We start from the raw sequence: 12,103 nt of genomic DNA, 5'->3' as shown, positions 1-12,103 counted from the left end.
TTGAGCTTTTTCTCCATCGTTCTTGTTACTCTTGGAGGTTGGAGACTCCTAGGCGATAGGAGTCATTCGGAGAGGAATCAACCATTGTGATTACCCCCAGAAAGTTTGTGAGGGTTCGGAGACCACCTCAAGGTCTACCACTAGTGGTTGAGAAACGCCTTCGTGGTGTTGTCTCAAAGGGATAATAGGGTGAGCCTTCGTGGCGTTGGTGTGCCTTTGTGGTAAGATCCACCTCTCTAATGGTGACGTAGCTTCCCTCCAAGGAAGTGAACATCGGCATACATCCTCGTCTCCCGGAGTTGCGGTTATTCCTAACCCTAACTCTCTACTTGTGGTTACTTGTCTCTTAGCACTCACTTGTATCATATTGTGCTTGCTTACTTACATACTTGTGCTACTTGTTTATCCTGCTTAGCTCTTAGTACTACACTTGCAATTGTTAGGCTTATCTTCATATTCCACATTATTGCCTAAAATTGCTAAGTAATAATTAAAATTTGTAATTGTACCTATTCACCCCCCCCCCTCTAGGTCCATCTCGATCCTTTCCACGACATGCACGTTGTGTTGGTGGGTGTCCTAGGATCGATATTAGGCAAATGCTACCAGAGGTGCTAGCTTTGCATAGTGCCGGTCCGGAGCGTTACATGTTGTTGATGTTAAAGGTGGTCGGGATCAAACTAGAAATGGATTTGATGCTGATCAATGCTAACTTGAGGCTTTTGATCATCCTGAGGTGCTCTGGTATGGCACCTAAGAGGCAGGATCGACATTAAATAGGCATTGTAGTTCTTGCTGCCAGAAATTGGGGTTTGCCAGAAGCGCCCCCTCTCCCCCCCCCCCCCCCCCCCCCCCACCCACAGTTGAATAGGTTGATCTTAGTGTTTTCATTGATGTTGAGATATATATTTAGTTCCTCTAGTGCATTGAGTTTGCAGACACTTGTCGGCAAGCTAACAACAATTCCTAAGCCCGCAAGCTTGATTATTGTGACACAACCAATTCGATCATAGGAAATGTCACTCCACCCACATGGCTCTGTGTCATTGTGTTAGTAGTAGGAGTAATTGTCATCCTTGAATAGGTTGCCATGCAGGTCCTCAAGAACCTCTCGATCATCCAATTGGATGCTTGAGCTGGCCGACATGAAAACACGCATAGCCACAATAAAGAAAATAAAGCAATTAGGATTAGGAGGAAGGGCAATGGACCCCTCCCCCGACCATACCTTAGGTCGGAGACTCTGCCCCCTGATCATACGTTAGACCAGGGAATTCTGGCCCCCTCCCCCTCATGAACTATATTATTTTAATACTTATTTATGTTGAAGCACTTGTTTCTGATAGTCATTATTTGTACATAAATGACATCCGGGTGAAGAAAAACAACTTTCAACTCGAAACAAGCTCATAATCTAGTCGGTAACAAAGCAAGACCAAAAATGACTTTTACTTGGTATGTTCTTTGCATGTTTTGTGTGTTCTTCACGTGCTTTGTGCTCTATATCTCCACGTGATTTAATTCCAGACAAACTTTTGCCGAGTACACATGCTAGAGAACTCGGCAAAAACAGGTTGTCCCTTGTTCCTCTTTTTTTTGCCATGCACCGAGTTTTGACACTCAACAAATCTTTGCTGAGTGCTCGACAAAAAGAACTCAATTACGAACCATTTACCTGACCTCGCCACTTATATAAAGCTTAGTGCGGTGAAATCATGAAATAAATGCGGAGCACAATTATGAACTGAAGTTATCTGAGCTCTCTCCTCGCCTCACCGTTTATATAAAGCCTCCTCCTCGCCGACCCACCATTTATTTTCTCGCGTAAAAAGAAATACAGTAACAGAAATCCACCGAGAGGAAGGTTTTCCGTTACGGTTGCTTTCCGGAAAGAGAAAGAGCGCCCCTCGTCGCCGGCGACCGCCATGGTGGACACTCCCCGTAGTTCCGCCGACGGCAGCGGACGAGGAAAGGGCGGCAGGAAGCGCGCGCCGTCGTCGTCGCCGCCGCAGCCCCCGTCCCCCGCCTCCCCCATCAAGCGCTCCAAGGTGACTCTGGCCGGGCTGGCCCCTCCAATCCAGCAGCGCGAGAATTCGGTGTCAGTTTGGACCTTGGACGCCTCGGGTTGACCCGACCTCGCTTCGCAGGCGGGCGCGACGGGGAAGGGGAAGGAGAAGGCGGAGGCGGACAAACCCCAGGAGAAGGCGCCCGTCGCCGCGGCGGCGGCGGCGGAGAAGGCGACGACGAGCTCGAGGCATGCTGTGGAGGAGGAGGTGTGCAAGGCGCTCGCGTCATTGGCCGCGCAGGACAGGCTGGCTGCGGCGGCGACGGGGTCGCAAGCGAGGCAGCCGCCGAACCCGGGGCCGTGGGCGAGGCTGCTGTCACAGTTCTCGGAGGTGCGTGAATTGGGGTTGCTGACTCATTGGTTCTCCATTCTCTTCAAGATTATCGTCATGACTCCATTTTAGAGCTCGTTGGGGGCGAATGCTCTGTTTCTTGGCGATTCTTGGCCTTCATTTTAGAGCTCGCCTGCGTTCATTCTTGATGCTGTCTGGCTGCAGATATCTAATCTAGCATCTGCTGGTCTTCAAGAATCAAGATTTCCCCCCTTTTCTTAGACCAAGTTACAAGATTTCCCCTGGTCTTGATGATTGCAGTTCAGTTTTGTAGGCATTGTTCATGTAGGAATTTTTCTTGCGGGTGTTAAAAGTTGTTGGTGTCTGAATTTGTTGGGGAATATCAACGACCATCATGCCTGATTCAGAATTAACCAACCACTCACAGAAAGGTCAAGTGTTAGTCAACTCGTGGTGAAATGAAAATTTTCTTAGCTTGAAGATGCAACTTAGAGTTGCATTGCAGGCCGTTTTGTCTAGTCTTGCAAATTTTGTTCTCAACACCTCGGTGAGAATTTCAGCATCTCAAACGTGAAATGCATCACAGAAATGTGAAATGTGACATGCATTACAGAAATGTGAATTTCAGCATCTCAAATGTGAAATGCATTACAGAAATATGAAATGCATTACAGAAATGTGAGTTTCAGCATCACAAATGTGAAATACATTACAGAAATGTGAAATGCGTTACAGAATTGTGAATTTCAGCATCTCAAATGTGAAATACATTACAGAAATGTGAAATGCATTACAGAAATGTGAAATGCATTGGTTTGTTCTTAACTGTTGACTCTAGTGCATTCCTTCTTTATTATCATTTGTGCGTGTTCGTGAATCACCTTAATCACTGCCTGATAGATACCAACCATCACTACCTGATTGCAGACTCCTCATCTCACCATCAGTAACCGTCTATGTGCTATCGGTTTCAATAGCGTGACTCTATGCATGTTGCGGCACCTTGAGGTACATACTGTTAACCTTGCTATCGTTCCTTGCTTTGTTGACTATTCGACTTTTTTTGCGTAAACATTGTGCTGCTTTGCTTTGTTCTTCCAGGAATCGGGCCAGTGTCTATTAGAAGTCACAGGAGAACCGGGGTGGGTTCAAGTAAATCGTAGGAACATCATCAAGGGCACCACAACTCCCCTTGCCGATGGGGATGAAGTTATCATTTCACATTACAAGAATGCCTACGTATCCATTTCTTATCATGTTTTGTTGCTACACTGTACTTTACCCCTGTCTGTCCTCTGTTATCATTTCCATATATTCCATTGATTATATGCTACTCCGACAATGATAAGTAAAAGCTGCCAGATTTGTTAGTTTGACTATTCTCTGAAATCAAGGGGAGTTAGCCTTAACCTTCTACCAGATTTTCCAGTATCTTTTAAATGGCAATGAAGCGCCGATCTCTGTATCAGCTGGAGAGAATAACCAGAGGGTATCTCAAACTTTTACGGATGGATTAAAACGAGGAATTCTTTGTCCAGATGCTATTCAAGTTACTCTTGAGAATTTCCCCTACTATCTTAGGTAACTAATATGCTACTTGTGTTTAGCTCATTTGTTTCAACAGCTATCCGTTACTTAAACACTTTTCTCTGCATGCTATGCCATGTGAATGAAACATTTTGCACTATTCTGTTTATTTGCATCCCTCAAAGCTGAGGGCAAAGCAAAGTCTCCCTTTTCTGTATACTTTTGGTGTTCAAGTTGTTTAGCTTATATATATTTAGGCAAAGAAAATTGTTTACAAAAATGTTTGTTTGAATCATCTTTCCTCTCATTATTCATCAAACCATCTTTCCTTTTTTTATGCAGTGAGAATACAAAGAGCAAACTCTTGACAACTGCATCCATACACATGGAACACAGGGGGAAAAGGTTCATCAGAAGTTTATGGGGAATTTCGTCTCTAAACCAGCGAATTATGTTATCTAGTTCATCTGGTATTTTTCAGCATTTCTCTTCTCCGTTTTTGATATTTACTAAGGTCACAGGACCAGGAGGTGGCATTTTTCTAATCATTGCTTGTCCAGGGAGTAGTTAACTATATTTGCACAAATATGCTTTTCTAGGGACCGAAATTTATCAGGAAACAATTGTAAAGGCCCTTGCAAAGAAGTTTGGTGCCAGACTTCTCATTGTTGATTCTCTTCTGCTTCCTTCTGTAAGTTATCTATGAGTTTCCATTTCAATATCAATCCAAACATAGTAACTAAGCAACTTGTACTCTGTGAATGCCGAAGCAATTTATGCATTATCTGAGAAATAAAATTATGTTCAGGCCAGATGTACCAAGGTTCCAGAATCGCCCAATGGTGTAACTTTTGGAAAAGGTTTTGGTACCCTTTTTTTATATTGTTTATCAGCTTAAATGTTACCATAATCTTTACTGAAGCCTTTATATATACTCTTTGTTGTGCAGGGAGTAGGGTAAAGTATATTGGCCCAATTACAAAACCTCCCTTTCACACATTTATGCACAGGTAGCTTTGTAGCCTTGTATTTCTGTTTCACTTTGACATAATATTTGTGCATCCTAGATCTCCTTTGTTCTTTGTGCTTTTTGGTCATATTTGTTACATGAGTATGTTAGCCCTGCTCATCGCATGATTATGTTAGCAAGATAATTTCCTTTGGAATTTTACATTGTAAATTTGGCTTATTCGCAGGGGGCCAACTAATGGTTATCGGGGCAGAGTGATGCTTGCCTTCGAAAACAATGTCGGTAGTTTCCATAAAGTTGGAGTTAGATTTGACAAGCCGATTCCGGGTGGTAATGATCTTGGGGGTTTGTGCGACAAAGATCATGGCTTCTTTTGCCCTGGTTAGTGTGAACTTGATGTGCAATGGTCATTTTGGTTGCCTACTGATGCTCTTCTGATCTGATTTGTGATTAACTGTTTGACATTTCTCTAGTTAATGAACTTCTCCCAAGCTCTTCTAGTGATAAACAATTTGGTATAGACGAGTTAAATCAGGTACCTACTGTTTTGGGTGATCATATTTATGTGAAATTTAACCTTCTATAGCCTGCAACAACATTGTTTCCATTGCCTTTCAGGTCATTTCGGAAGAAAGCCAAAGTAGCACTTTGATTGTGTTCGTTAAGGATTTAGAGAGAACGCTGACCAGAAGTCCAGAATCACATGAATCACTAGGGAAGGAACTTCCACCTGGTGTTCTAATAATTGCTTCTTACACTTGGGCAACCAGCCAGATAGATAAGGTATACTACACAGTCCCCTTTAGGAAGTAAATTGAAATTTAGCACAAGGATTAAGATGCCGTGATATCGGGTGTTTTTTAGGTAGGGAAGATTGATTAGATAGGTTGACACATTTATAGATAAGGTATAGTACTACACAGCAGTCCATTACATTTGGTGTTCTGCTAAAGCACAAGGTTTTTTAGGTAGAATAGGAAAGATTGCTCAGATAGGTTGGCACACCTATATTTTCAAAACGATCGGAACAGGGGTGAGTGAAACGTAGGATAGCCGAGATCACTAGGCTAGCTCAACTCTCAAGGACAAACACCTAAGACAAATCTTTTTGTCACATGAGACTAAACCTAAGACAACTCTTTTTAATATTTCACTAGCTAATATGTGGTTTGAGTAACATTTTGGCACATGAGACTAAACCTAAGACAACTCTTGCCACCGGAGGATTCTGAATTCACTAGTTAACATGCAGCAAATATTCATTCCCCTCGGCTTCTCTCTTCTTGTCAGCTTTGTATCGTTCTGTTGAATATATTTAACACTGTTTTTTTGTACTTATTTTTTATCTTCGAGATTGCTGACGCTGGTCTATTTTATAGTCACCTCCAAAAGGATTATCTTTTCCGGCGCTTGGTAATGACGCCCAGGCCCTTATTAACTCTTTATTGGTAAAAATTAATACTTATTTATATTAGAGTTTGTAGGCATGGTGTAGAATGTTTGGGAGCTACTCTAACGAATGCTATGAAAAATGCAGGGCTCTTCTGGAAGTAAATTGCAAGAAAGAAACAATGATTACTCAATAAAGCATCTAACTAAGCTTTTCCCTAACAGAATTTACATTGAACCTCCGAAGGTAATGTCACGGTTTTATCTGGTTTCCCATATAAACCGGCTCCATTTCTTTGAATAGAGATCAACATACAGGCGGGACTCCTCCCCCCTGGTGACATATTCAAAAAACTTCTGTTAACCATTAGCTTGCAGATGGTACTTTGTCTAATCTAGAGATTCGTGTTTTTTCTTAGGACAAAGCACAGCTATCATATTTGAACCAACAAATAAGACTTGATGCCGAAAGCCTTAGAGCTAAAGCCAATGTTCTTAGTATTCGCAAGGTAAGCTGCAACAAGGAGTCTCTGCAGAAGGTGACAGGAATTTTTTTGTGCGACCCTGGAAGTACATGTATAGCAGTGTTTGATCGAGAAAACTTAATTGCATGGTTTCATTTCTAACTTGCTATATGATTGAAATGTGAACTTATATAGTTATATGTATAGCGCTCCTTGCACAAAAGCAATTCTGAAAAGAATTTTATGGTGCTCTACTTGACTATATATTGCTTTTATTGATTTACATGTTTTATGCCCTTCAAGTAGTATTCCCTTGCAATCAATCAATGTATCAAAAGAAAGCACCTATAGAGGTGGAACAACAATTGCTAGAATGGTAGCATTTGGTACCTTCGATTATTAATGAACTTCGGTAGTGATACTTTGGATAATTATTATATGATTCTTACATTGTTTTATAATGCAGTTTCTGACCCAATGTGAAATTGAATGCCACAACGTTGAAGAATTACCAATTACGGACCGACTACTGACTCATGACGGTAAGTTGGTTCTTCCATTGTCAGTCATGGACCAACTGTTAGTATTTTATTTTCAATTCTATAGACATGTTTACTGAAAACTTATGATTTTCCCATTTTCAGATGTGGATAAGGTTATTGGTTATGGGATTTCTTATCACCTTGAGCACGATAAACCCAATATGGATGCCAAACCTGTACTTTCAACAGAAAGGTAAATAGACGATGCTAATGTCCTATGAGTATTACATATCAAAATAAACTTGAATTAGGTGTTTTTGTGGAATACCAAGTTAGCTTTGTGGTTACAGTCTGAAGCACGGACTCGAACGTATACAGCGCGAGAGCATGGCCAGTAGTAGCTCAAAGAAAGCACTGAAGGTGTCCTCCGCCCCTATATCTAGCGAGCTATTTAAAAGTCTAAGATGCTTAAATTCATCTAGGTTTTTATTTTATTTTATTTTCAGGACGTGGTCACAGAGAATGAGTTTGAGAGAAGCCTTCTGTCGAATGTTATTGCACCCCATGAAATTGGAGTAACCTTTGACGATATCGGAGCCCTGGAGTGTGTAAAAGACACGTTAAAGGAATTGATTATAACTCCTCTAAAAAGACCTGAATTGTTCAGCAAAGGGCAGCTATTAAAGGTACTCGGTCATGTACATTCAGCTAAGGGCAGCTCTCTTAGTGGATAGGCCGTACAACAATTTTAAAATTATAAATCCGGTTGCCTTCCAACATGATTAATATCTATGGTTACTTTATTGGCCAAAAAAAGATATGCAGAATTTTAATTATTTGCTCACCAATATAACTGCAGTAACTAGCAGTTAGCTAGGATGCTTGATGTAAAGACTCAGGGTTCTGTTGCTGTGGCATTGTTTTTTAAATAATCAGAACTGTGCTTGCCATTTTTTATATTGGGAAATGGGGAGATAAAAGAAGTATATGTACATCTAGCTGGATAGTGTTTTACATGAAAAATAAATTTGTGAAGGTTAATGAGTCACTGCATTGAATCCCTTTCATGTTGGCAGCCTGCGAAGGGAATATTGCTCTTTGGACCTCCCGGCACCGGTAAAACAATGCTCGCAAAAGCAGTAGCCACAGAATCAGGTGCAAGCTTTATGAACGTATCCATGTCAAGCATCACGCCAAAGGTATGTTAGTTGAATCAAAATAACAAATTGGCTGCCCCTGCTCTTGTGTGCGCTTTCCGGCCTGTTAAAGCTGGTGCGTTTTTCTTTCGTCTTGTTTTCAGTGGTTTGGGGAAGGAGAGAAATATGTAAAGGCCATTTTCTCTTTGGCAAGTAAACTATCTCCTGCTGTAATATTCCTTGATGAGGTGAGCAATCAAGTCTATAATAATCATTTTCTTTTATGCATGGTTTATTAATTATGCTCACATCCTCTTCTGTATTTCTTTCTTTCACAGGTTGACAGCATGCTAGGAAAGAGACAAAATCGAGAAGAGCCAGAAACCACGCGAAGGATGAAAAATGAATTTATGGTGAATTGGGAGGGGTTGCTTACTAAAGATGACGAACGTGTAGTGGTTCTTGCAGCCACCAACAGGCCCTATGATCTTGATGAGGCGGTCATTAGAAGGTTACCTCGCAGGTAGCATCTATCTCCCTATACTACTTGACAAATCTTGGTGTCCTCATTAGCTCTTAATTATTAGGCACTGATCTGACCGGTGTTGGCAGATTAATGGTGAACCTTCCTAATGCGCCGAATAGAGAGAGGATTTTGAAGCTGATACTGTCCAAAGAAGCGTTGGCAGAAGATGTGAGTCTTGAGTCAGTTGCCAATATGACTGATGGATATTCAGGAAGTGACTTGAAGGTATGTTGATGTTGGTGATGGTCTGACTCTCTTATGCTCTTCAGCAATGAGTACCACCGCACCGAATTCTCATTGACATTCCCCTTTCCCCCAGAATCTCTGTGTAACAGCAGCAGGGCGGCCCATTCGCGATCTCCTAGAGAGAGAAATAAAGGTGTGCATGTAAACCCAAACCCCCCCTCTGTGGCCCCCCCGCGCGCACACACACTCACACACCGGTGTGGCTGAATTATTCATACTGGTTTTGCTTTTGTACAGGAGAAGAGTGTAGCGATTGCCGAAGGTAGGCCTGAGCCTGCACTGCTTACAGCTGACGACATCCGGCCTCTTAGAATGGACGATTTCAAATCGGCCCATGATCAGGTGAGGATCAAAGCACTAGTTGTTTGAAAACTTGCTGGCAATAGGTATGTTTGTTACTGCTTGCTTATTGACCATGTGATAACCACGTTGCATGATTTGCTGCATAGGTGTGCGCTAGCGTGCCAGTTGACTCCGAAAACATGAGGGAACTTATTCGGTGGCACGACCAGTATGGCGACGGCGGATCAAGGAGCAAAAGCAAAGAACAGGCCAGCAGCTACTACATATAGTAGCTGTATGTAGGTAGACATATGTAGAGTAGCTATACCAATAGTATACTGCCATGGAGAGAACAGTCGGGTTTTTCGCTGCTTCCTTGAGGAATGAGGAGCGGCTGCCTCCGACACTCCCACCTACCTAGGTATCTAGGTTGATGATTTGGATCCGGGTCGACAGCTTCTTACGGCGATCTGGATCTGTTCCTTTGGCTATGGATAGGCCTTGTCAAAAAGAAAGAAAAAGAAAAGGGATGCGTTGCTTGCACAGCCTCAAGTTGTACCTAGTTTTGTTCTGTGGCCCGGCAAAATTTTGAGTTGTATATGTAGTCCTTTTGTGGTCCGGCAAATTTTGTTCTACAGTGTCGGGCGATCTGTTCATTCTTGTATTCATTGTGCATGTTAATTCATCCAGCAAAAAAATTGGAGAAACAAATTCATTTCAAGTAGAAAATTGGACTCTTTGTATTCCTGTTCTCATGTAAATAGATTTTGAAAAGCCTGGAGCTGCGTTGCCAAGGTAACATCTGAGCAATTATTTTGAGAATCCTGGAGCTGCATTGTACTGGTTAAGACACTTGTGCAATTATACCTTGAGTAGCATCTACTATATGTAAGAGAGAAAAGCGTTGCAATTATTTCGGCTTTCGATTACACATCTACAGAATCAATCAGTAAAGAAAAGTTAAGGAAACTCATTGAGAAGATGAGCCTAGTTATATATATTTGCGCTAGGTAAATTATATTTGTGTTGCCACTAGCTCGGTGAGACAAACATGACAGCGGCCTCTAAAATGGCATTGCGTCACTTTTGCAGAAACAATTTATAGTAACCTAAAAGCATTTTTTTTGTATAATACAGAACAAACATAAACAATTCAAACTTCATCGAGTCATGGGGCATAATTATAATGGACAAGGTTTTAAATTTGAAATAAAAGACGTATGCATGTTCGGGTCGTAATCGGTGCCAATCCAATTCAGTTGGTGTTCTGTGTGAACCAATCCTTACTTGCAATAACATCACCACCGACGTCACTAACTAGTACTCCCTCCATTCCAAAATAGATAACTCATCTATTTTGGAACGGAGGGAGTAAAACTAATCGTCAGCTCGTGCAACTGCTGGTTAGTTATTTAACATACAAAGATTATAACCCCTTGATAACATATTCACCATTATTTTAGCAAGTTAGTAGTATGCACCGAGCTTGTTCAACAATTTTTTTATTTCATTTGTTATATTATATGATGTGATACTTAAACTATAAAAAAAGCGTAAATGCCAACCAAGTAAGTGCACATGTAAATTTGAACTAAAATCAATATTTTTTTATAAAAAATGAGTACTTAAAAAATAGTACTCCCTCCGTTCACTTTTGTAAGTTGTTTCAGACAACTCAAAATGGGTTGTTTTGCACATTGTCTGAAATATATTCAAGGTCTTATAAAAGTGAACAGAGGGAGTAAGAATAAATGTTAAATAGTTGCAACATTCTGGACATCACTCTTGGCCTTTCTTCACGTATGTAAGCACCAAAGGGCTCAAATAATTTTAGGGCCTCTGTGGAATGTTTGGTTTCATAGACATTTTTATGGACTCTGGTCTTTAGGATCCCCCTCTAGTTCTCTCCATATTTCTCTCACTGTTCCGTTAAATTATGTGCTCATCTCCTATGAACCATCCAAAGGTTTCACCTTCCCTACAAAATATGAAGGTTTCACCTAAAAAATTGTTCTGTTAAGGTATATTGTTGGAATCAATAGTGCATGATATTCCAATCATATGCTGTTCTGATTCCTACATTGTATTATCATGTCTTAAAAATTGGCGTTCTCACACGTGATTATTTGCCATGGGGGATTCAGTTAATATATATGAGTCATGGGAACTCACAAATGAGAGAGCAATTCAAAAAATCAAAGAGTCCAAATAAAAATCAGGCGACATCACAGCTTCATCAATTCGGATGTCACCCGGTACATAACATTAGATATGTTGTCATCAATTCGGATGTATTATAAACTTCATCTAAGTTGAACTTTCGCATAAACAAATGTTGTATGGTGGTGCGCATGTTACTTTGTGCTCTCTAGATCAAATGATCCAATTATGTCCTGCATCACATCGGTCAATGAGTGCAATATGTCGTTGAAAATTTGAAGTACACTCAAGCATGTACATTGAGTGTTACAAGCTGGGGGGTAGTTAGGCTTTCAGTAAAAAAAATGCCTAGTCTTGATGATACAGAAGAAGCCTAATTTCTGTAATCTGCGTTATTAGTACCAAGGAAAGCAAAAACATGAGTTATCTTTGCAATTATCTTATTCAACATGAAAAAATGGCCACACGCTACATAAATGCGTTCTTGTTACTTATGCTCTCTCTTGCCCTTTCATATAGTTTAGGTCTCGTCATTGTATCATGGTAAATTTTTATTTCTATTGA

At 41.0% G+C, this 12,103-nt stretch overlaps 1 protein-coding gene across 1 annotated transcript; it reads left to right on the top strand.

Moving 5' to 3' along the window:
• Positions 1 to 1,809: 1,809 nt before the first annotated feature.
• LOC125522974 (uncharacterized) lies at positions 1,810 to 10,180 on the top strand. The gene is made up of 26 exons (XM_048688018.2): positions 1,810 to 2,048; positions 2,148 to 2,396; positions 3,285 to 3,365; positions 3,459 to 3,596; positions 3,778 to 3,938; positions 4,227 to 4,354; positions 4,484 to 4,575; positions 4,693 to 4,744; positions 4,834 to 4,894; positions 5,081 to 5,235; positions 5,328 to 5,389; positions 5,473 to 5,637; positions 6,234 to 6,302; positions 6,392 to 6,490; positions 6,663 to 6,752; positions 7,174 to 7,249; positions 7,352 to 7,442; positions 7,540 to 7,609; positions 7,696 to 7,875; positions 8,266 to 8,388; positions 8,490 to 8,573; positions 8,664 to 8,848; positions 8,938 to 9,076; positions 9,171 to 9,230; positions 9,335 to 9,439; positions 9,547 to 10,180. The coding sequence occupies exons 1-26, from the start codon at positions 1,926 to 1,928 to the stop codon at positions 9,667 to 9,669; spliced, it is 2,961 nt and encodes a 986-aa protein (XP_048543975.2). The 5' UTR covers positions 1,810 to 1,925; the 3' UTR covers positions 9,670 to 10,180.
• Positions 10,181 to 12,103: the final 1,923 nt, after the last annotated feature.

The sequence above is a fragment of the Triticum urartu genome, chromosome 7A (genome assembly GCF_056163025.1).
Source record: "Triticum urartu cultivar PI428250 chromosome 7A, HENAU_Tu73, whole genome shotgun sequence".
Lineage (NCBI taxonomy): Eukaryota > Viridiplantae > Streptophyta > Magnoliopsida > Poales > Poaceae > Triticum > Triticum urartu.
Note: the sequence above shows the minus strand (reverse complement) of the source record. Positions and strands in the feature narration are given on the sequence as shown.

What these genes read in the sequence shown, in the direction of transcription:
- LOC125522974 (XM_048688018.2), top strand. Translation starts at nt 1,926, where the DNA reads ATGGTGGACACTCCCCGTAGTTCCGCCGACGGCAGCGGACGAGGAAAG. An exon ending in GCATGTTGCGGCACCTTGAG is followed by an intron (nt 3,366 to 3,458) that starts GTACATACTGTT and finishes TTGTTCTTCCAG; the next exon opens with GAATCGGGCCAGTGTCTATT. An exon ending in TGTCAAGCATCACGCCAAAG is followed by an intron (nt 8,389 to 8,489) that starts GTATGTTAGTTG and finishes TCTTGTTTTCAG; the next exon opens with TGGTTTGGGGAAGGAGAGAA.